General features: G+C 41.0%; 1 protein-coding gene across 3 annotated transcripts in view; it reads right to left on the reverse strand.

Annotated features, from left to right (window-relative positions):
- Positions 1–25672, reverse strand: part of MYH11 (myosin heavy chain 11) — a 119113-nt gene that overhangs the window by 19343 nt on the left and 74098 nt on the right. For all 3 annotated transcript variants that reach the window (XM_073647676.1, XM_073647675.1, XM_073647678.1), the window contains 14 exons: positions 21427–21519; positions 16727–16790; positions 15181–15279; positions 14355–14498; positions 13701–13796; positions 9276–9394; positions 6495–6647; positions 6127–6300; positions 5864–6037; positions 5653–5767; positions 5333–5526; positions 4006–4127; positions 3146–3215; positions 718–878 (listed from right to left, as the gene is read on the reverse strand). In XM_073647676.1, coding sequence (XP_073503777.1) covers positions 718–878; positions 3146–3215; positions 4006–4127; positions 5333–5526; positions 5653–5767; positions 5864–6037; positions 6127–6300; positions 6495–6647; positions 9276–9394; positions 13701–13796; positions 14355–14498; positions 15181–15279; positions 16727–16790; positions 21427–21519 — 1778 coding nt within the window. The remainder of the gene's footprint in view (positions 1–717; positions 879–3145; positions 3216–4005; positions 4128–5332; positions 5527–5652; positions 5768–5863; positions 6038–6126; positions 6301–6494; positions 6648–9275; positions 9395–13700; positions 13797–14354; positions 14499–15180; positions 15280–16726; positions 16791–21426; positions 21520–25672) is intronic.

Below are 25672 nucleotides of genomic sequence, written 5' to 3' on the forward strand. Positions count from 1 at the left end.
AGTGGCTTGTGCCCAGTCTGTCCAAGGCAGCCTTTTGGAGCCTGTGGCCTCTTACAGTCATCACATATGGTGGCCAACATTTTATCAGGCATTTTTGGCCTAATCTATGACAGGAGCTTGAAATGGAGATGTGAACACACTAAGATCATTGCTAATTTTTTTAACTAATACTTTGATTATACTAAAATCCAAAAAGTATTATGGTGCTTGGGCAACTTCCCTTGGTTCTAGAACTCTGCATTAAGAAGAACTTCATTAAATGCATGCACATTAGATAGCAAGCCAATAACAGCAGGTTCTGCCAACTTTAATCTAATGTGTATGGGAGCCTAATGGGAACCTAACTCCTCAGTTATCAGTCAAAACAAATGAAGAATGAAAAACATTTCATGGATGGCTGAAACATGATGTGAGCTACATGGGTGAATAAATCAAGTATAGCTTAAAAATATTAGGGTGCTGCCTCCTTCTTCATCTTTTGCCTTCATAATATTAATTTTGTGTTTTAATCTATGAACTGATGTAGCTTAATTTAAAACAAAGTAATAGAATACTAATCTTATTCCTCATTGATGACAAGTAGGAGAAAATGTAGAGGAAAATAGCTATAATGAGCAAGACGGCCATAATAATGTCTAGTGATTTGTCTTTCATCTTCTGCGGGATATTATGGAGTCTTTACTCATTTTGATATTGCTTTGTCCCGCTGTTACTTACTTTCTTGCAAGATAACCACGACTTTGAGCCTGGAAAGCAATGATTATATCTGTGATCTTCAAGTCTCGTTCTTCTTCCAGGTGAGCAAGGACACCTGTCCTGAAGAATATCTTACTTTGGCCAACTCTGTACAGATTGGGGTCAAGTTCTAAGGCTTTGATCTGACAAAGACATAAAATAAATGTTTAGATTACTTCTTTAAATTAACCCTGTTAAAAACAGATTACAGTGCTGGATTGGGGATACTTGGGCACCCAGACCCAAGCTTAATCTCTACAGAACAAGTACCTGCCCACATATAATTGCATAATAATCTCTATTGTTATCATCGTATATGCAAGGGCATTTTATGAATAAAGTCCAAATGGATATTTATGTATCATGCCCTAAGAAAAAGACCCAAATGTCAAGTGATTAACTCCAAAAACAGCTCCAAATAGTATTGTCCTCATCTGGACCTACAGGGCTTATTAATGTGAAGAATCCAGATGGGTGAAATTCATAGCGATAATGCTCTGTACAGACTTTTATGCTTGAAGACCTTCTGTACTAAAGGTGCTTTCTCAAAATCGTAACTTATCCCCTTATCATTGGGTTAGGAAATAACTTGCTCATTGCTCGGCATCCAACTGCTAGGACTCCAATACACCTGAGAACAGGGCAAAGCCTTTGCTCCAATTAGTATCAATGGGACTGTCCAAAGTAGCAGAGCACAATACTTTGATTTCTCCGACACTACTGTAGACAATAAATGGAGAGTAGGTTGAGTCTACATACTTCTGCTCCATTCAAGACAGGACTCTGCTGAACCCCGTTCACATACTTTTGCTCCATTCAAGACAGGGCTCTGCTGAACCCCGTTCACATACTTTTGCTCCATTCAAGACAGGGCTCTGCTGAACCCCGTTCACATACTTCTGCTCCATTCAAGACAGGGCTCTGCTGAACCCCGTTCACATACTTCTGCTCCATTCAAGACAGGGCTCTGCTGAACCCCGTTCACATACTTCTGCTCCATTCAAGACAGGGCTCTGCTGAACCCCGTTCACATACTTCTGCTCCATTCAAGACAGGGCTCTGCTGAACCCCGTTCACATACTTCTGCTCCATTCAAGACAGGGCTCTGCTGAACCCCGTTCACATACTTTTGCTCCATTCAAGACAGAGCTCTGCTGAACCCCATTCACATACATCTGCAACATTCAAGACAGGGCTCTGCTGAACCTCGTTCATATACTTCTGCTCCATTCAAGACAGGGGTCTGCTGAGCCTCATTCACATACTTCTGCTCCTTTCAAGACAGGGGTTTGCTGAGCCTCATTCACATACTTCTGCTCCATTCAAGACAGGGGTCTGCTGAGCCTCATTCACATACTTCTGCTCCATTCAAGACAGGGGTCTGCTGAGCCTCATTCACATACTTCTGCTCCATTCAAGACAGGGGTCTGCTAAGCCCTATTCTGAGGGTTCTGGACTCCAATTTTGGGATTGCTGGAGGTCCCAGTGGTTGTACACCCAGCAATCAACAGGTTATCCCCCTATCCTGCTGGTAGGGGCTAATTTGCGATTTTGGGAAAACTCCTTTTATTGAGGATCTGTCACTTGCTTAAAAAAATTGCATTAAATACCTTGTAAAAATCCCAGAGCTCCCATAATACTGCCGCTCTTTTCCTTTTTGCGGTATCACTCCATTGTAGAGATATTTACATTTGTTTATTTGGTAGCACTAAGTAAAATCTCTGCTTGGAGTCCAACTGGGTTCTCTTGGGGGTGTTCACTTTCACACCTCCAAGACTTTGCCAATCATAGCTCAGCAAATGATCTAGAAGCCTCAGACGCTGTCAAGCTGTCGTATGAGAGGGGTGAAAGCCCACGTCCCATCAGAAAACTCTGAAGAAACTCCCAGTTGCACTGCAAGCTGAGATTTCACATACTGCGCTCCAAAAGCAACAAATTTGAATATCTCTGAAATGGAGTGACCTATTGCAAAATGGAAAAGAGCGGCAGAATCAGAGCAGCTCAGGGATTTTTAAGAGGTATTATTTAACAATTGTTTTTGAGCAAGTGACAGGTCCTCTTTAAGTACATAAGGAACATTTCAACTTCTCATCTAATGTTCAGTGCATTTTAGAAGACAAACTATTAAACTATTATTAACTATATTCATAGGAGAAGAGGTGTAGTTAGTCCTGGCAATCAATCAGGATGCAGAATTCATTTTTCAAAGATTGTTTGCTATGGGCATCTAGTCCACTTTTTTATTGTGGACGTATTATTCCGTATGTTATTTGCGCCTTATATTTGTATAAAAACAATGCATATAAATGTAATAATCATATTTTTATACACATATACCATTAAGGAATGGACACATGAAGGCAATATAAGGAAGCAGTGGCATATTCAATCACCACTGTGTTTTACGTACCATGATCACGCAGGCCTGTTTACCATCCATAAAGCCTTTAGGGATAGATCCAGCAGCGAGGATTTCATATCTGTTATAAAGAATACAAGGACATGAGAATGACTTTAGTGCAGAAGTGTGCCACTATTAAATACACACAGGATGAAATTACGTGTCACCTTTATTATGTAAAAAAAATTGTCAATTTTGGAGCACACCATTTTTGTAGATTGATTAAAAACTTTTTGACTTTTTACTCCTCTTCCTACTTTTTAACAGTGTCAAAAATATGCTGGCAGTTTCACAAGAAAGAATGGATTTTGTGTTTCGCTCTGCTTCTCCTAGTTCTGCCTCTTCCAGCTCTGCTGTTTGTGAGCCATAGGGGAGCGCAGACGAACTCTGCAGGAATTTATATCCATTCTGTCCTGCAGAGATCTGCTTCCCCTGCTTATCACCTGCAGGTGATATATTAGGCGACTCCACCCTCTATTCCTCGCCTGAACTTAGGTTCCTAGTAGCTCAGCGTCTAGATTCCTTTTGGCTTATTCCTGTTTTGTCTCACCTGTTATCGACCTGGCTTGCCTTCTCCTTTATCCAAATCTATCCGCTCCTGACCTCGGCTACTAATTCTAAACCTGTGCTGCCCACGTCTACCCCATACCCAACTTTCTGACTCTCAGGTCAGCTGCTGCAGTCCCGGGTACTGCCCTGGCTTGGTACCTGGTGTGTATCGGCGGCCCAGTCTATCCTCCCCATCAGAGGCTCTAGTAAATACCCGGTAGACAGTCACGCCCCTTCAGGGTAAGAAAGGCCCTTGGTGCAGTGGGTCCACACCCACCAGCATTACACTGTGCAATGAATGATGCTTTCATGGGACTTACCTTTGACGGAACTCCTGGAATACTATTCTGTTGGGGAATCCTTGCCGACAAATTCTGATGCCTTCTAAGACACCATTGCATCTCAACTGTTCCAGAACAAGATGGGCATCGAGCTTTCCTGACTGAAGAGATGGTTATAACATTAGACACAAAATCTGAGATATAAGCAGATATACAAAAAGAAAAAAAAATATATGAATAATTTGCAACTAGATTTCTCACAGCAGGCACACACCCTCTTGGACCTATGTACCGTATGTAGAATGTATGGTACAACTCTGCCGAAAGTCGTCATTCTGGCATATGCACATTGATGTCCTCAGTAGGGTAGAGCAAAATGTGCCTACGTGAGTGTGCACAGGAGCGAGATTACATTGCGCTATGTGGATGGCGCAGGACGTGTCATCCAAGTTAATCAGAACTGGAGGACGGCGGTTGGAAAAAGAGAGGGGGTACAGACACCACAGCAATGATGGCGATCGGACAGGACCATGCTAATTTACATACATAGTGAAAGAAATTCAAATGGTTATTTTGGGTGTATACAAGGAGAGTTAGTAGGTGATATACATGTTTATTGACTGAAGTAAAGGAGTAAATAAAGGTGGTGGCATTTGCTTAGATACTCAAACTCTGGTGACAGGTTCCCTTTAAAGGGAATCGGTCACCAGGTTTTTGCTATGTAATCTGAAAGCAGAATAATATAGGAGCAGAGACCCTGATTTCAGTGATGTATCACTTTCTGGGCTGTTTGCTGTAGTTTTGATAAAATCATTGTGTACTCTGCAGATCTACCAGTTTTCTGAATGTGGAGCTCTCTATAACCCCGCCCACACCACTGATTAGCAGCCGTGTACACTGCTAATCAGTGATGGGGGAGTGTTTACACAAACAAGAGGACTACATTGCATGAGACAACTAGTCCTGCAGTGATAATCTCCTGCTGATAAAACACTGAATATATTGAAACAACAACAAGCAACCCAGTAAGTGACACATCATTGGAATCAGGTTCTCTGCCCCTACATCATGATCCTGTCAGATAAAATGGCAAAAAACTGCTACCAGATTCCATTTAAGAGCCTGGGATGACACTAGACAGCTATATTCCTGTGGGAACATTCAATGTGTTCTCTGGTTTAGAAATACTCTAAATAATCTTAGTAAATATAGGGAGTACCTGGTGAAAGACTCATTTATCAGGCAAGGCTTCAAAGAGCATCTCTTACTTTCGAGGATTCAGCATTGCAGATTGACCAAATTACATAGGTAACGTTCTTGTAAAGCTAAAGCATTTGCAGTCAATGTATATATAATATATATTTACCCGTTTTTCATGATTTGGAATGATGCAACGGACAAAGTTTGGACTTGTGTTTCTCAGTGTTGTCATTAGTTTGCCCAGTTGCTCCTTGTATAGTTGGCCGACCGTACGAAACATGCCTTTCTTGGTCTTTGAAGCACTTGGTAGGGAACTTTCAGTCATTTTTGCCATCTGATCCAACCCCACAATACGGTCAACTAGAAAAGGCAGATAGGATTGTAAGAACTGTCACATTTTATATAAAAATGGATTTAAACAATGGACGAGCTATAACCAACTTATCAAGCAACATACAGTACATGGTGTCTGAAACCATATCCTACCATCTTTCCATAGATCTGCAACAAATTTATCTGATGACTGGTTCAATAATGAAGTTACGTTGTCGTTCAGGGGGTCCATGTTCTTGGTTAGCCAAGAAGTGGCATCATAATCCACCTGTAGAAGACAAAGCAACATTTTTTTTAATGCTTTTTTGTCTTTTTTTTGCAAATTGGCAACAGATGTTTCCAGGTCATCATATAATCCTTGTACCTTTCCAGCATAGTGAACAAGGGTGAAGATGGTTTTAACCTTCAGTTGCTTGGGTTTTTGGAATTTAATATGGTTCCCTTGTTCTGCGAACAGTTTTTCTACAAATGAGACATCAGTGGCTTTGGGGAACCAACACTCTTCATCCAGAAGAGCCAACACACCGGGTGGGTTATTCTATAATAAAATAAATAATAACTTATACACTACATGACCCATTTCATCTTGCATTTTAAAAACTATATAAGATCTTACAAATGACTTACAGGCCTCTCAATAAGTTCTATGCATGGTTGAAGATCTAGACCAAAGTCAATGAAATTCCACTCAATGCCTTCCCTTTGGTATTCTTCCTGCTCCAAAATGAACATAGTGTGGTTGAACAGCTGCTGGAGTTTTTCATTGGTGTAGTTGATGCAGAGCTGCTCAAATGAGTTGACCTATAATAGTAAAATAAAAAAGTTTTGATCAGTAAAGGAAAATCAACATCCCATCGAGCATGGAAATATTTTCTCTTAGAGCATCCACGGACTCTACTCTAATGCCTAGTTGGCTTCGAAATATCATCACACTTCTGATTTTTCAAAACCTTATTGAGTATATTATATTTTCAATGTCCTCTCATTTTACTTACCTCAAATATTTCAAAACCAGCAATGTCAAGAATACCCAGGAAAGAAGCTCCTTGTCTCTTGGTTTTATCGAGAGCTTTGTTGACCCGCGCAAGTAACCATAGGAAGAGACGTTCATAAGTTGCCTTTGCCAAAGCTTCAACTGCAAAGTCAGCCTGTTTAAAAATAAATTGAAAAATTATTGCTTCGATCAGCCTCCTGAGAGAACAATATTCTGAATTAATCAGTCAAAACTGAAGACTTTCTTAAAGACAGAAAAGTGAAAATTTCTTAAGGTTTGGACAGGTTTGGAAAACCATGAGATAAAGATATTGTAAGGGACATCAGGGAGATATCCCACCGCTGCCACCAATTGTCAGGACCATCACACAATTGACTGACTGACAATTGATGAATGAGACAACGACTACTATTGCTACTAGGCAGGTTATTGTGCGATTTCACAATGAACGTATAGTATAGACACATTTGATTCCACCGTTGACTAGCAACCATCCACGGATAATCCACCACATGGGTATATATCTACTTCGGTACAGTCACTGACAAGCTCTGCAATAACCAAAGAAAAACTAGCTTCCACCACCAATTATTTATTACAGGCCAACTGGATGTCTGTTACAGGTTTACGTTGAGCCTCACGAGGCTTCAGGGGTGAAGTTTATAGAGCAAAAGGAACAAAGCTATTAAATTTTATATATTTAATCCGACAATTAGGAAGTGCTTATAAAAGTATACAAGAGATGTTACAAAGGGGACAAAACAATACAGTATATACTGTCACATAAAAAATAAGAGGGTTAAACAAAAGAAAGTTACTTGACCTGTTGACTTCCAGCAAGAAACATGGATTCTAGGCCATAACCATCATTTATCAGGTACCAGCCACTCCCACCTACCTTCCCTAGTGACCTAAGATGGGGGTTAGTATATCAAATGCGGGCTCAAGTACCAAAAATTAGGAGATCCCTGATCTTAAGGATATCTGATCCCCTGGAGGTCCCAGGTAGAAGAAATTAATGACAAATTTCCTATCACAATTTTCTATACATATCAGACATGGCATATACAACTTTATCCACGTGGCCGATATTGATTATGGCCTAATGGGTAGGTCACACAGCAAAACAAGTGAATGCTTTGTGTTTGGCACTGTGCCATGATTCTGGAATTATGTCTCACATTTCTATAGAACCTATACCTGTTACTAAAAACGCAATATTCAATATATTTTAATGTGGCCCCACAAAGTCTGGGACAATTGCCATGTGGCTCCATTGTTGCTTTGAAGTCTGAAAAAGCCTAATTACAAACGGACAGAAAAGTGTCACCACACACAAACATGTTGTTTTATAGTCCTATTGACCATATCAAATGAGGTGGCTGAGTCTCACAGACCCTATGCTCACCGGGGGGTCGTTGAACAAATGGGAGGAAGGAATTGTCAGCTATTCATCCCACGGCCCTGAATCACCATTCATAGTGAAGCCATACTCCTATACTGGATATGAGGGTGACAGATATGTAAGTGATCTATGGATAATCTTAAGTAACATTCTTGAATATATTATTGTAATTGGTCATTAAAGTGTAATTGTATTTTCACATAACTTTTTATATGTCAGAAAAGTTTTGATAAGTAGGAGTTGGAGTGTTGAGATCCCCCCATCAATTACAAAATCAAAGGGGCAGAAGTGTTCAGCCGAGTACTGCTCTCCTCCAAGACAGAACTGGGATTCATTTTCTGCTTCCTTTCTTCAGTCTCTGAGGATCGCAACACTTGGGTAATTATTTCTGCTGGTTTGTTATAGTGATGTATCATAGAGAAAAAATGTAAGATCCATAAAGGCACTCTAGGTACAAAAGGTTGCAGTAGAGTGTTCATAGCCTGATAAATAGAGTTAAGGGTTGGCTTCCTGATGATAAATAGAGTTAAGGGTTGGCTTCCTGACAAGTTGAGTCATTTCATTTTCAAGGTGGTAATCTTTTGTGTCATCTTTCCAGAACAGTTTGATTATGTGGCATCTCTCCAGGAAGTGATGTCCCCAGATTAGATAGGTGTTGTTTGACGACCCAGCAGAGACTCTCTGGTCAACTTTTATCCAATATCTGCGGCCACCTTTAATGAGTAAAAACTTTATAACCTAGGGGAGGGACACATGTTCATAGTAATTTAGTAATTTACATTGAAGTAGGAATACATGGAGGTCAGTATCAATATTTATGGACAGTAGCCAGTGAAATTCATATTTTTCTTCAAATTCCTCCCATTTTATTGCTGTTTGTTAAAAGGAAGCTTTTGCATGCAGTCCGATCTATGGACAGCATGGTATACTGTAGAGAAAGAGCTGAGTATAATGATATATAGGTTTGTTGGAAAGCAGTGGTTAGATGCTGAGCTCTGTATAAGCCCGTCCACATCACTGATTGGTAGCTTCCTGTGTACACTGTTTATTGTCATAAAGCTGCCAATCAGAGGTGGGGGCGGGGTTACACAGATTAGCCTGACTGCCTGGCACTCCACACCTAGTCCTACAGTGATAATCTCCAGCTGATAAATCACTTATTGTATTGAAATACTTGAAATTACAACACACAGCCCAGCAATTGACACATTCTTGGAATCAAGCTCTCTGCCTCTACATTATGCAGCTCTCAGTTTAAATAGCAAAAACCTGCTGACGGACTCCCTTTAACCTAGTTACATAATTCATTTTTACTTTACTAAGGACAATATAATATTTATGTCCAAGTCCTTACCATATATATTTCTGCGAGCTTACCTGTTCTTTGGTTTGAGCTTTCTGCACAAGGTCTCTTCCCACTTTAATACGAGGAGACAGCATGGACCTTGTAAAGTCGGTTACATTGATTCCCATCAGATGACAGCATTTCTGGGCAGCTAAAGAGCAAAACATGAAGTGATTAGACATATTTTTCATTCAGTATAACCATTTTTATTATCAGTGGAAGCAGGAAGTCTAAAAGTATAGAGGGTAAATATAATATACATCATGGATTCTGAATCTTTTTGCATTGGGTCTCACAAACCATAACATCATGTTGTAGTCTCAGAATTGGTTGTTGCTGGTGAAAAAACATTAAACATGTATCTAATTCAGTATACAACTGTTACTAAATGTTTCTACTTCAGAAATTGCAGGAACTAGATAAAGCCCTGGGCATAGTATTCCTCCTGCCAAAAAATGCCCTTCCCACAGCAGCTTACCTACTCCTGGTGTGTTGGCAGTTTGAAAAGCATTAAAGAAGCACTCCTCCTCCTCCCATCAAAGTTTTTATCCACTTAATATAGTACAATCATCATATTATATAGCGCTGTGTACTCACAATTGCTCATTTATCCCTTCTACCCAGCTAATTCTTCTATTTTCTCTGCTCTTTGTAGAATCAGGAAGTCTCTTGTCCCTGTATTTATCATTCCCTTCTTCAACTCCTGACCCAGATGCTCCCTCCTCTCCGTGCCAGGGACTTTGCATTGATGTAGATTTGTAGTTCTAATGATGACTCATACAGGGAAAAAAGACTTCCTATTTCTACATGGAGCTTAGAAGGATTCAGCTAGTCAGTTTTAGTCACGTGATGTCATAGACCTAATGGAAAAGAGAAGAATTATCTGGGTAGAAAGGCACAATGAGCAATTGTAAGAAGTGTTGAGTGAGCATGCTCGACACGGCTCGGTATTCGCCCGAGCATCACGCTACTCGGGATGTTCGGCGAGCACCGAGCATTTCCTGGTTACTCGGGCGGGAGCTCGGGTCTCCGCCCTGCATGTTTGGCGCTCTTTACAGAGCCAATGAACATGCAGGGATTGCCAGCCAGTCACTGTAATGCCGCAGCCATGTTGTTTGTGGGCATTACAGTGATTGGCTGGCCGCACAGCGTCACCTCGAGTATTTAAAACCGGGCGCCGCCATCTTGGACACTGTCGCTCCGGATCAGACAGTCTAGGGACAGCGCTGCTGATTTAGGGAGAGATATATCCTGCGAAATAGTTAGTGTAGGGTCTGTAAATGCTGCCAGATCAAACAAACAGTCCTTCTCAGGACTAATATCCATCCCAGATATCAGGCAGGCAGGCAGGCTGTATAGGAGACGCAGTGGTTATACCAGCAAACGCTGCATTACAGTCCTGTGTGCTCCTGTTGCTGAAATTTCTGGACTTAGCTCCAGGTCTCGGGGGCCAGGAAAAATCCTTTTTTTTTCATCTAAATCCTCTTTTTTTTTTCCTCCTTCACACTGTACAAATACCCGTCTTATTAACCTTTTGGTGTGTCCCCCCCCCCAAAAAAAAAGTGTGTCTCTGATTTTTCAGACACAAATATATCTGTTGAAAATAGTCTGGCGTAGCCTAGAGAAATAGAAGTGTGGTTTTGCAGTTCCACAGTTCAAACCTCTGTATTATCCAGTTTTGGGCCATTTGTATATAAAAAAAACAGTTTGAGCGTGTCGCTCACTGTTCAGCCGCAAATATATATATTTAAAATAGTCTGGTATACACCAGTAAATTATAACTGTGGTTTTGCTGTTCCACGGTCAAAAGTCTCTATTATCCTGCTTTTTTGCATTTTTTGCTGTAAAGAAAAACAGTAGTGTCTCCTGATTGTTCAGACACAAATATATCTGTTGAAAATAGTCTGGTGTAGGCCCGAGAAATACAAGTGTGGTTTTGCAGTTCCACGGGTCAAATCTCTGTATTATCCTGCTTTTTTGCATTTTTTGCTGTAAAGAAAAACAGTAGTGTCTCCTGATTGTTCAGACACAAATATATCTGTTGTATTTCTCGGGCCTCCTGTACACTTTAGTTAACGGTTTAGTTAAGGCCCTCTGACCTCCATGTCATTTCCAAGGGGCATTGGAGTGCCTCAAAATTTTTGGTAGGCATTGCACTCACTGTATGCCCTATAACTGTGTAGCCGAACCGCTCCTTTTGTTACAGAAACATATCCTACAAGACATATGTGGTTGACTGGCCTGATATTGATGTGAATGGTCCCTGTTCCTCCTGCTCTTTCTTCTTTGCCACTGCCTCATCCATCATTTATCACCTGAAGCTTTGTTTTAATGGGAGTCATAGAACTGGGATAGTAGCAAGAAAACATCCAGCAATCCTCGGAGGAGGTAGGATATGCGCCAAAATGCTGACCACCTCAGGCCTAGCCGCTACTACATACATGCGCTTGCATTCCAAGAAAACAAAGCAGATGCTAACTTCTATCATCATCATCATGCTCCTCACCTTGGCACTCTCAACTCCCCTGATGGAGAAGCCAGGGCCCACCGGAGGAGTCTGGTTCTCTGGTGGGCTCGTCCAATGCTGCCCTAAAGCAGGCCGGGCTAAGAAAAGTGTGTGGGGGGAAGTTGACAGGAGAAATAGGGGCGGCTGGGGACCTTTTATGGACACCCGGCTGCCCCCAGGCGGCTGGGGACCGTGTGTGGACACCCGGCCACCCCCTGGCAGCTGGGGACCGAGTGTGGACACCCGGCCGCCGGGCGGCTGGGGACTGAGTATGGATACCAGGCCGCCAACGCAGCCATGACGTGGTGGCTAGATTCCGCCTCCACATGCCTAAAAGGCCCAATTTCAAGTGCAAGCAAGCAGTATGGTATTGCAGCCTGAGGGTGGGTGGGCGGTTGGCTGCATATTTGCGCTTGCATTGCAAGGAATGGGGAGGTACAATTGAACACTGCCCTGGGACAAGAACTTGCACGGGGATAGTTGCAAGTCTGCATCTTCTGATGCGGCAAGGATGACTTCTGATGGGAACACTTTTAGGCAGTGACCTGGGTGTCAGAGATGCTTCCAGGGGTCTTCCCCATGCTGTTCCCATGTCTTTTCAGCACTGTATGCATCTGTCACACAGCACATGGCCAGATAAGGTTGTAAAATGTTAAAATGACATTTCCCGGTGAATGCATTTGTCACGGTTGAAAGCAATACAAAAGTGCAAAAATGCATAAAAAATGCTACTTGTGAACATAGCCCAAGGTGTGGAGGAGTATTTTTGTTTTTGGTTATTTATTTTACCTTATACACAAGTCTTTACCCTGGAAAGGAACTTCCTTAACCTATTTCACAGGAAAGCAGTTTGTTTAGTTTTTGAACGTTTTATTGTGAGCCTGTAAAAGTGGCTTAATACCTCTGACCACGTTGTTGACAGCAGTGACCTGGGGGTCAGAAATGCTTCCTGGGGCGATCCCCATGCTGTCTCCATGTCATTTGAGCACTGTCACTATCGTTTTGGGCACTTTTTAGGCTTTCTACAGACTGCTGGGGGTGCCATCGCAAAAATGCTCGGGTCTCCCATAGACTAACATTGGGCTCGTTGCTCGGGTCGAGCACCCGAGTATCACGGCGAGCTCGGCCTGAGCTTCGAGCACCCGAGCATTTTAGTGCTCGCTCAACACTAATTGTAAGTACACAGTGCTATATAATATGATGATTGCAATATAGTAAAAGGATACAAATTTCGATGGGAGGAGGAGTGCTTCTTTAATATACATAATATAAGTCCTTCATAAAATATTGACTACTTGTAAATCATATCTGAATAAGATGGCTAAGCTCAGCTATTTCCATCACTGCTGGAAGCTTTACATGGGCCAGCAGTGAGCATAGTTAGCTGCTGCTCCTTTCATGGGACTGCCATTCTTATGAATGTGGTGATTCCAGTGGTTCAACCCCAGCGATTGGGCACCTATCAAACTTGCACCCATGTGAGACAATGTATCCAAAGTGGCAACCACTTAATTTTCCAAAAACGAATATTTTGTACAAGAATATAATTAAAAAGCGAGTGAAATAGGGGGTCTTAATTTCTCCTAACTTGCTCTCCACTGCCTGTTGTCCTGTAAAATCTATCTCTAGCAGTAGAGTCGGTGAGATCAGTTGCAGGCAGTGTGTGAGGGTCTTTGCTGTACTAGACACACTCCTGGCTCCTACAAACAGCAGGGCATCTGAGAGAGACAAACAGAGAGGAGGACAGCAGATCATAGAAGATTCCTATTCGATTCCCAAATAGGTGGATGCAATACATGATGGGAAGTCAGGTCAGGGAAGTTCCAGCACATATAGTTCTGGCAAAATTCTCCCACTGGTGACATATCCTCCAGGATGGAGTATATGGCAAAAAGGAACATTGTAAGGGGGAAAACAGAAATTGATGAAAATGACAAGAAGATTAGTATACCTGTGTCATCTGGCATGGAGGCCTGGTCAGTGTTCCTTTCTTTCTTAAACACAATGTTACCAAGTTGGAGGACGGAAGACACCACCTTCATCATTGCTGCCATGTTGAGAAAAAAAACAAAAAAATGTTTGCAATCGCAATATGAATTTGTAATAAACCAACACTTTCTCAGTCCTTTGTTTTCCCAGACTAAGGAATTGCCCCCGCGCATTCATAAGACCCCCTTTAAGAAACTCATTACTGGACCATCACTTGTGCACATCATTACCATCATCACAGATCTGAACTTCTCTACGTTGTTCTGACCATTGCACTAAAGGGGAAAGGGTTAAAGCCTACAATATTAAGAATGCCAGCCTTAATATTAAGGATGAGTGCTTCATATGCACAAGATTAGTTTAATTGGTCATTTTGGAGACTTCAAAGGAGAACAACTTACTATAATTGCTAAATTCTTATGTCAGGGTTAGTTCAAGATATTTTACTTCGAAGCAGCTGGACAACTACATTGATGTAGCCATTTCCATAATGCTCATATAGATGTGACCCTCTGGTCCTTTCAGGGTCAAGGAGTAATAATACTTCTAATTGTAAGGCGTAACGTCATTAGATCTTGTGGAAGCTGTAGATCAGTAGGTTGGGATGATCTCTTACCTAGCTGTTCCTCTTCAATGAATCCCATGATTTCCATCGCCTCCAAAGTCTCATGGAACATGTCTCCATCATCCTGTGAAGGCACGGGTACATAACCATAGGAAAAGAAGGTGTAATTTCCAAAATCTTCTAGAAGTAACTCCTCTGGAAAAAAAAGAAACAGGACAATATGAGAACTTCCAATTGGAGGAGATAAATATGTGCACAATTTGGTGGACATTAGCTGACTTAGGAAGGGTATAATAATATATTCTAATTGCCTAAAAGGGAAAACCCACACGAGATATAACCCCTTACTAACAGGTCATAAAACGTAACCTTTATCGAATGAAATTAAAATATATACGTTAAATAGGGTATTGATTAAAATATTTTATATTTGCTATATAGAGAAATTACCTTTCTTTAGATTATATTCAGTAGCACTTGCTTATCTTATCTGTAGTGTTAGAGATTGCACCCCAGGGTGTCATTCACAAATAGAGAGGCACATGTTGATTGTATAAAACTTAAATATGCAGCACATGTCCCCCCGACATGTTTCACCGAATTTTTAGCGTCATCAGGGGATGGGACAATGACATATGGGACAATCCCCTGATGAAGCCGAGAATTTAGTGAAACATGTCGGAGGGAGATGTGCTGCATATTTAAGTTCTATACAAGCAATATTTGCCTCTCTATTTGTGGATGACACCCCTGGGTGCCATCTCTAACCCTACAGATAAGCAATTGCTGCTGAATATAATCTGTTATGTTATCTGTTATGAATGGGGATCCAGGAGTTATTGGAAGGGACAGATGGCCATGCGTGCACCCTACATACCCTTCCATGCAGGCTTAGCTCCTCGGATCATATAGTAAAATATGTGGAAGGTCCTCTCATCTTTAGCTTGCCGGATACAACGAGATTTTTCAAGCAAATCTTGTTTCTTTATTAAAGAACCAAACATAGCATCTACAGAAAACCACGTTTAATGATAACTGGATGGAATTTAGTGCTTGTTTATACAGTGACACTTTATGCCAAAATCCTATTAGCCCTTATATGGAGTAGCCTGCTGTTATTTAGCTTCAGTACCAAACATTTCAGCGCAATCCATCCAGCATTGCAGCCAACATTTTGGGATTATTGACTTAAAGTCTTACACATACCACTTTTTCTCTTGGACTGTTCAAGACATTGCACTGTTTTAGGATTCGGAGAAGAGTGGATAAATCTGCTCTGCTGGTTCTGTGTTCACAATATGCGGTTTCAGAACGTCTATCTCGTTTTATTCTCAGTGCGTTTCGAAGTTAGCAAACTTCATCAGGAGCACCACAACAGTCCTGTTACTACGCTGGATCCTCCAACCTGTAGAGGTTGCAGTTTGGCCCAAAATAACAAATAATCATTCATCCATAGGTGATGTGTGTAATCATCTGGGTTCCCTCCTCTGGAACGTCCTCTGATCACAAGAATGGGACAACCCCTGGCTAATTTTGTCAGTCTAATAGACATTTAATAAAGTATTAACATGCATTAATGCCACGCCATCCAAATAGGGGACATGGGGCCCCTGTTCTCGTGTTCTTTGGGGATTCCAACAGTAGGAGCCCCAGCAATCAGACACTTATCACCTATCTTGGAAAACTCTTATCAGGTGCTACAATTTCAAACCTATATTTCCTTGCTATTCAGGTGCGAATTGCACATTATATAAAAAGTGACATAGGGCTGAATTACTTGGGTCCTAGGAAGGTACAGAAGGAGGCCTTTGAATAGTAGGCCAATTTCCTCTTCAGAGAAAAAGAAGACTTGAACTCTATAGCGCCACCTATTGGAAGCAGCAATCCTACAAGTCACAATCGACCCTTTAACAAGTCTTGCAATATAACTTAGGATAATAGCCAAATCAGAATCTCAATTTGCAGACACTGTGTTTCGGGGTGTTGCCCCTCATCAGTGCAAAGTATGAAAACTGATTTGGCTAGATGAGAGGCTCTGGACTGAGGTCTAAGGGGTAACGTAGGAAAGCTTGTATATGAAATTTAATTATTTTTTCATGATTTTCTATTTTTTTACTAAAATGACTGGGATTTTAGATAAAAATGAACACTATAAGAAAAGGGTAAATTATTGTGTTGTATGCTCTGAGATGTCGAGACAGGGTGATTTAACTCAAAGTAAAGAATCTTCTGGCTCTGGCCATCTCTAGGATAAGTACCTCTTGGAATAGAAGAAACTGAACATGCAGTGTCTCTGTAAACAGTGTCCACATCTCTAGATGTTTATATCTTTCTCCCTGCGGACATTTCCCTTACTTAGACATTTCAGTCCTATGTGTTTATCTAGCAGGCTGCATTCTTTTCTAGAGGACTGAAAAGGATACAAGTTTCGATGTTTGCTCCAACGATGAATCCAGAAACATCAAAGTTGATACGAATAAATTTACCCTGGACAAGTAATAGAAATATAGTAAAAACATTGTTACAATGTGTTTTATACAATTTTATGTAAACAAGCAACCAAACAAATGTGTACAATATACTATTATTATTATTATTATTATTATTATTAATGGCCTTCAGCGCGATCTCAAGCCATGGTGGTTGAACATTCTGTAGGAAGATCGATCTTGTTCAAGCCTAGATAGGTCCACCAAGGTCTTCTCCACCGTTATTATCTTGATTGTATCAAGCCATCAGGTTGCTTGCTGGTCTTCCTCTTTGCCTTGTTCTTCTATTCTTCCGACCATGATGTCCTTCTCCAGTGAGAAAGTGTCACGGGTGTGTCAGAGGTGACAGACAGTCGCCCTGCAGTTGGTTGCAGCAGATCACTACGTTTGGCATTGCAGACATCTTCTTGGAGGCTGGCTGTCTCTAGGACCCAGTGGCTACCTCCCTCTGGCTAATTAGCTCCCTGGCCTGGGTGTATATATACCTGGTGTATCTGAGAGGGAGGTGGCGGTGATATTCATTACTACTTGTGAGGCTTTAGCAAGAGCAGTACTTCATCCTCTCTGGAGCTTGAGGCCATGTGCGCATTTGTCTGGAGTCGTCTAAAGCTAAGCAATCCCCCCCTGTTTGTCTACCCTTGTTGTTTATAGAGTTTAGTGGAGATCGACTAGTGCTTATCTCCTCCCTTCCCTAGACTTAGCCTTACGCCAGGGAAAGTCAGAGCGAGGCCCGCATGCAGCGATTGGTGAAAAGCCAATATAGGGACGGTAGTTTTAGGAGGTCTCCACTCCCCCCTTTCCCTAGTGTCTGGGCTCCCTTTCCCTCTTCCCTATGTGTTGCACTAAGTCTTTCCCACACACTGAATGACAGAAGGACATCATATCAACATAAAAGTGATGTTTTGTATGTATACTACTACCGACATACATTCTACATAGTTGTAGCATACTACTAAGGAAAATAATACTTCCCAGACTTCAAGTCTGAGAGCTCCCTAATTTGTGTGGTGTGACTCTCTTTGTGCCTATTTTAGTTTCATACTGTATTTTATATTTGCCATGGACTTTGTCAATGGGTGGTGAAGCCCAAGTAGTAAAAGTTTAAGAGCCCTTGACCTAAAGTGTTCTTCTGATTTTATGAAAACTGCCTTTATGAAGAGTTCCTTCAGAGTCGTCTTTGTGACTTGCATGGATCATTGTTGTGGATCACTTAGGTTTTCTACTAACACTGAATCTATGAAAGGTTTCTTTGGTCTGCATCTTACTCAAAATTGTGTTACATCTAAAATAATGTTAGACTAGCACTGTAATGGAGAATGTAACATCTGTATATCATGGGCTTCAAATAATACATTACTGAAGTACAGGCATTAAATACACTGCCCAAAAAAATAAAGGGAACACTTAAACAACAGAATATAACTCTAAGAAAATCAATCTTCTGTGAAATCAAACTGTCCATTTAGGAAGCAACACTGATTGACAATCAATTTCACATGCTGTTGTGCTAATGGAATAGATAATAGATGGAAATTATTGGCAATTATCAAGACCCACTCAATAAAGGAGTGGTTCAGCAGGTGGGGACCACAGACCACATCTCAGTACCAATGCTTTCTGGCTGATGTTTTGGTCACTTTTGAATGTCGGTTGTGCTTTCACACTCGTGGTAGCATGAGACGGACAACCCACAGAAGTTGCTCAGGTAGTGCAGCTCATCCAGGATGGCACATCAATGCGAGCTGTGGCAAGAAGGTTTGCTGTGTCTGTCAGAGTAGTGTCCAGAGGCTGGAGGCGCTACCAGGAGACAGGCCAGTACACCAGGAGACGTGGAGGGGGCCGTAGGAGGGCAACAACCCAGCAGCAGGACTGCTTCCTCCGCCTTTGTGCAAGGAGGAACAGGAGGAGCACTGCCAGAGCCCTGCAAAATGACCTCCAGCAGGCCACAAATGTGAATGTGTCTGCACAAATGGTTAGAAACCGACTCCATTAGGGTGGTATGAGGGCCCAACGTCCACAGATGGGGGTTGTGCTCACAGCCCAACACTATGCAGGACGCTTGGCATTTGCCACAGAACACCAGGATTGGCAAAGTCGCCACTGGCGCCCTGTGCTCTTCACAGATGAAGGCAGGTTCACACTGAGCACATGTGACAGACGTGACAGAGTCTGGAGACGCCGTGGAGAGCGATCTGCTGCCTGCAGCATCCTTCAGCATGACCGGTTTGGAAGTGGGTCAGTAATGGTGTGGGGTGGCATTTCTTTGAAGGGCTGCACAGCCATCCATGTGCTCACCAGAGGTAGCCTGACTGCCATTAGGTACCGAGATGAGATCCTCAGACCCCTTGTGAGACCATATGCTGGTGCGGTTGGCCCTGGGTTCCTCCTACTGCAGGACAATGCCAGACCTCATGTGGCTGGAGTGTGTCAGCAGTTCCTGCAAGATGAAGGCATTGAAGCTATGGACTGGCCCGCCCGTTCCCCAGACCTGAATCCGATTGAGCACATCTGGGACATCATAGCACATCTGGGACATCATGTCTGGCTCCATCCACCAACGTCACGTTGCACCACAGACTGTCCAGGAGTTGGTGGATGCTTTAGTCGAGGTCTGGGAGGAGATCCCACAGGAGACCATCCGCAACCTCATCAGGAGCATGCCCAGGCATTGTAGGGAGGTCATACAGGCACGTGGAGGCCACACACAATACTGAGCCTCATTTTGACTTGTTTTAAGGACATTACATCAAAGTTGGATCAGCCTGTAGTGTGTTTTTCCACTTTAATTTTGGGGGTGACTCCAAATCCGGGCCTTTATTGGTTAATATATTTGATTTCCATTGATGATTTTTGTGTTATTTTGTTGTCAGCACATTCAACTTTGTACAGAACAAAGTATTCAATGAGAATATTTCATTCATTCAGATCTAGGATGTGTTATTTGAGCTTTCCCTTTATTTTTTTGAGCAGTGTATATCATTTAGCTATGAATCTACTTTATAACATGATTTATGGAACTTATCAGTGGCCACGTGCCATACGTTTGGCCTAGTTTGTACCGGCTTCAAAGGATTGGCAGATCTGTGTATCGAAAATGGACATCCCCTACTCTATAGTAAGCAGTTTAATGTTTATGATCCTTTCACCTAGTTTTCACATTAATTTCAAATGTCGAATTAACAACATGACATTTGCCTAGTGAGCTGGTGCCAAGTTCTAGAAACCTGATCCAGAGATTGAGAATATAAAAATATTAGATAAACTACGGAACTTTGACAAGCGCCAAAATATTAAACCTCTATTAATGAATATATTTCAGAAAATGCTTAAGAATTAAAGTTATTACTGTTAGAGTAAGGAAGGGGTTTATGTCTTCAGACCTGCCAAATCTCACAGTAGGGGTAGGTGCACTTGATCGTTTTCTCCCCATCCGAGAAAAACGGTCTGATTTTTCGGATCAGAGCTTGATCAGAGTTTGATCAGAGTGAGATAAGTTTTTCTTGGAAGTGGATATAAAAAAAAAAGTTTCTCCATCCTCTCCATTATGTCAGTCCATGGAAATCGGACTGCACTCGGATGTCCGACATTTTCCACTGACCCATAGACTTGCTTTGCCGATTTTGATCCGACACTCAGATCAAAATCGGACACGTACGCAGCCCCATAGAATAACATAGGTACGAGTGCTATCCTTGAAAATCACGGATAGAACTTGTCCGATCTAATCAGCCGTGTGCATGAACTTTTGGAGTGTGGTAATTCTCACAAGAACACTAAAATAAAGAACTTATGAGGGGTGTGATTAGTCTGGGTGGACACAGGTAGCATCTTTTACTTAAAATGCAGTTATTTCCTATCATGTATGTACCACCTAAATATTGATACGGAATGCCTATAATCATGAAGCCTATAAATTTCCAAACACTCCAGAACCCCTTGGAGATTGTTGGGAAAATTTTGTTCTCAGCGACTGTCGACTAAATCCCAAAAGCTTCTAAATTGAAGTTAGGGCTAATCTACTATTACTAATTCTGCCTTTACTTTACCTTGAAGGAGACAAGTATGTAAAGCGAAGGAGAGCAGCAAAGTTGTACCTAACTAACCAACTGCCTACTTTGGAGCTCATCGAGACCAGATAAGGGCTGAGTGTTTGTTATAATGAATAAGACTAACTTTATTATTTCCAGGTCCATGTGGAGCAAGAAGGAATGGACATAATAGGCAAGAATGAGACTGGACATGGAAAGCCAACTTTTTTTTTAAGCACCTTGGTAAAAAAAAATGGGATGTATAAATAATATGAAGAAAAAATAAAAATGGAGAGTCCTCAGTGGTTGATACCCTTTAATAGCTAATTGAAAAAGTGATGAGAAGTAGCAAGCTTTTGAGACTTCTTAGGTCTCTTCATCAGACAAAAGTCGTTATTTGTCATCACTATTTAGTTAGCCATCAACTGAGGACTCTCAATTTTAGTTTTTCATCTCCTGGTTACATGATATAATATTTTTCCTGATATAATTAGTCTCTTCCTAACAGATAACAAGGGCTTTATATTTAGAATAATACTTTATTTTAGCATGAAACTAAAATGATCTTAGTTCCTTAAGGAATGCACTTTCGTGCTTGATACTTACAAATCGGGATGAGTTGTCATTTTTCACAGTTTTGGCATTACCGAAAGCTTCAAGGATGGGATTAGCTTGAAGAAGCTGCTTTTCCAGCTCTCCCTGAAATTCATAGCAATCAGTGTGATGGATAGAAATCAAGAAGTGAAAATGATGTATACATTCATGCAACTTAGGTCAAGATTAGAACCTGAAATGCCTATAATATATGAACTTTAATGGATGGTTAAAGGTCACTTTCTCCTTTGAGGGAATTGCTTGATGTGCTGGCGGATTGCAATTAAGACCTCTATTGTAGCATGAAGCCAAGAGCAGCCGCTATAATACAGTAAGTACTGTAATGTTCATAGATCAAAGACCAAGAGCAGCATCTGCTGAGTATCATTACTGAGATGCCCTGATTGAACTTGGCACAAGCTCTCAGATGAATGAATGGTAATTTTGGCAAAAACTAAAATCAGAAAATAAATATTCACAATCTTCTTCTTATCTTCTGCCCTATACACAGCATTGTGCCATGTTGTGATGTAATGCACATCACCAAGCTGTAAAGCAGCGTTGCTTAACCCCCTCTTTTCTGAATGTTTGCTACTGCATTCCACAATATAGGCAAACAATAATGCTAAATGCAGCAATACTTAGCCTGCAACAGGAAAAAAAATCAATGTCTTTGGAATATTAGCATTGATTTTGCATGCACAGATACACAAGCAGTGTAATAAGGATATAAATGTGTACACAGCACGACATGCAGACTGAGGTCAAAGTAATTAATAAAGGCACGGCTAGTGGTATAATGCATGTACATGTGGTTTTTAATTCATTTCTAGTGCTAGCAAAAAATCAATCCAAAATGATACAGAATAAATGGATGGTCTTTAAAGAGACGGTCTGGAGTCCAAATTAATTTTCATCCTAAATCCCTATCTATTTAATTCCATAATCTAATCTATTTTCTAATATACTTGAATTAACCATGTCCTATTCTTCCCTAATTACACTATCTGTGTTTCTTTTTTTTTACTACTCCCTTTTTGATGACACTTTGCTTGAGAATCCCAGTGCATGCTGGTATACTCAAACAAAGCGTGATCAGGGGGCAGTGGCTGCGGTCACTGCCACAGCCTCTGCCCCCAACAAAGCATCATCGGTAACCTTTGCTTCAAGGACTGGGCTAGTCGCTGCACGATGTGCACTGTTTGATATGCATGATGACAGTGCACTCTCTCGCCGGCTCAGACCAGCAGTAAGGAGACGGAAACAGAGCGCACTGCCAGTGAGTGGTATCAGAAAACCCAGCTTATGGAGGTGTGAATCTGGGGTCTCTGCACGCCAGGTATTCTGACAATGTGCACTGACAGTGCATTCTTTTGCCAACTTATTACTTCTGATCTGAACTGGTGAGAGAGAGCACTGTCATTGTGCACTGCACATAGTGACAGAGCAACGACTCGCCCAGCCCCTGGAATAAACTTCACTAATGACGCTTCATTTTAAGGAGTAGGCGGAGGCTACAGCACTGACCGCAGCCTCTGCCTCCTGATGATGCTTCATTTAAGTATCCCAGCATGCACTTGGATTCTCAAACAAAGTATCATCAAAAAGGAAGTAAGAAAAAAATAAATATAAACAGTTAGATAGTGTAGCTAGGGAAGGATACAGAATTTTTAATTTAAGTATATCAGAAAATAGTTTAGATTATGGCATTAAATAGATAGGGAATTAGGATGAAAGTGTATTAAAATTTCGGACCACCCACTTAATTGTTGACAAAATTATTTTTAAATGTGTTCCTGATTTATTTAGGACTTACTAATGTATTTGTATTTGCAATGCTCCACTGCACTGACTGTAACTCTCACATCCCAACAGCTTTGTTTCTAGCCCTGTACGTGACTCCGGAGAGAGTTTACTGTGCTGGTCCAGCATCGGTGGTGAGTTTGCAGGGGACTGGCTGACTGGCTAAATCAGGGGACTGGATTAGTTACTGAAGCGAGCAGCTAGCCAATCTCCTTCACACACCGCACTGATGATATTGTAAGCTCACTCCTGAATGGAGGATTGAAACTGCTGGGACCCAAGACATACAGTGAAACGGAGATATCAGTGGAGCTTCATTTATTCAAGAATGTTAGTAATTTCTTTATATTATATATATGTATAATCATGACTATAACCTTTGAATTCTTTAACTTTACATTGAAGTACGTAATAAAAAAATATCTGGACAATAGAAAGTCTTAAAATTAAGTAAATGAAACAAAAACACATCACAAATTACAATGTGCCATTATTTAACGAAAACTGGGCCAACTGACAGTTGGTATGACGCATTTGTGTTGATAAGCTTTGTATAGAAATTATGGTCAAACATCGCTACTTCTGTCACGTCGGACCAAAGGACATTGTTCCAGAAGTATTGTAGCTTGCTGTAAACTTTATTCATGCTGTCATGTTCTTAATAGAAAGAAGCAGCTTTCTCTTAGCAAAGCTTCCAAACAGGCCATACTTATTCAGTCTTTTTCTAATTAAATTTTCATGTACTTGAACATTTAATATGCTATATGAAGCCTTTAGAGTCTAAGCTGTAGCTCTTGGGTTGTTTTTTTTTTTTTTACAATTTCTTTTGAGCATTGTACAGTTTGACCTTTGGGTGAATTTACTGGGATGTCCACTCCTGGGAAGATTAATAATCTTTCTAACTATAGAATTATGGACTCCAAATTGGTAGGAAATGGCCTCATGACCCTTCCCAGATTTATGGACTGCAACAATTGCTTGTCTTTAAACTTTGACATTGTGTTAACAAAAGCCTGACCAGTAAATTGCCCAAACTTTCTGCTTTTATTGAAGTGTTCACACTTGGCTGATGAACAATTATCCTCTTAATTCTTATGGAAGTATTAAGGGTGTACTTAATTTTGCACACACGACTTCTGCATTTTTTGTCTAGATTTTGTTGGATAAATATTGACACAATATAATTTTCCATGTGTTGTTCACCTGGGGTTGTATTTACATAATTTTAAGACTTTCTAAGAACTAGATATTTATTTTTATTATTATTATTATGTCGTACAACCATAGAATTGAAAGAGGGGGTACTTCATTTTTTATTTTAATTAAATTAATTAATTAATATTTTATTTCTTTGAAATTAGACAACCTTTTTAACCATTAACCAAAAAACTGAATTGATTGAACCTTCCCCATCCTATCTGTATGGGTAATTCTGTTATATTACCACTTCTCCATAGGGTAATAATGGGGTGTAACTGCAGGATGGCACCACTATGTACATTATGTATTGCTCCAGTGTGCGGACTGTGGGCTGTGGAGTCTATGTGGGGGTCATCGTTTGAGCTAAGAATATCAAATTGTTATTATAACTAGTTTTAGGAGTAGTGGCAACCATAATAAGGAGTGGGGTTAACATGGTGCAGTGGCACATGCATGATTGAGGCTCCTGAATGCCATCTAGCCAATATTGTGGCACTAAACACCATTAGCTGGCCACCTCTGATCTGCATCATATTTATCATAACTCACTTAATGGTGGTATTTGTTCATTGTATTTTCAGAATAGACTCCTTATGTAATCTCTGCAGCAGGGGCCCAGCTAAAGGGGGTGCAAAGTTGGCAAGGGCATGTGGGACTGGTGCTTGAAACCACTTGATCACATAGCAAAGCCGCCAGTAATATAAATGGCACATGGGTAGGAGTCCTTGTACAGATTTTGCATTTGAACCCAGGAGCATCAATTTGTCCATAGAAGCACCAGTCATATGCAGCTAATAATATATTATAGAAGATCTGGCACTTGCCATAAATATAATATTTTTTACCTGGTGTAAATGTTGCTGTTCTCCTGAATTTGGTGTTTTTTATTTTTTGCTCCTGTGCTTCTCTGGTCCTGAGATATGGTCCCATTTTCCATTGCGCACTCTGTATATAAATCTAGTCTTGTTAGCCAATTGGTGGGATCCTCAATAGAGAGATGTCCACCCCCTTGGCTAACAAGATTACACTTATATATGGGGAAGAAGGGGCCATATCTCAGAAACGGAGAGGAGCAGGAACCAAAGAAAAATATCGCCGGATTCAGGAGAACAGCGGCATCAAATCCAGATAAAGATATGACATATTTATGGAAAGAGAAGGGATCTCGGCATTAACCTCACACTGAGAATTTTAATTGCAGGGACCATAAAACAAGCGAATGACTCGCAAATAAAAAGAAGCTGTGCCATGAGTC

Source organism: Phyllobates terribilis, unplaced genomic scaffold (genome assembly GCF_046119375.1).
Source record: "Phyllobates terribilis strain yellow unplaced genomic scaffold, ASM4611937v1 Scaffold_9__5_contigs__length_417890890, whole genome shotgun sequence".
Lineage (NCBI taxonomy): Eukaryota > Metazoa > Chordata > Amphibia > Anura > Dendrobatidae > Phyllobates > Phyllobates terribilis.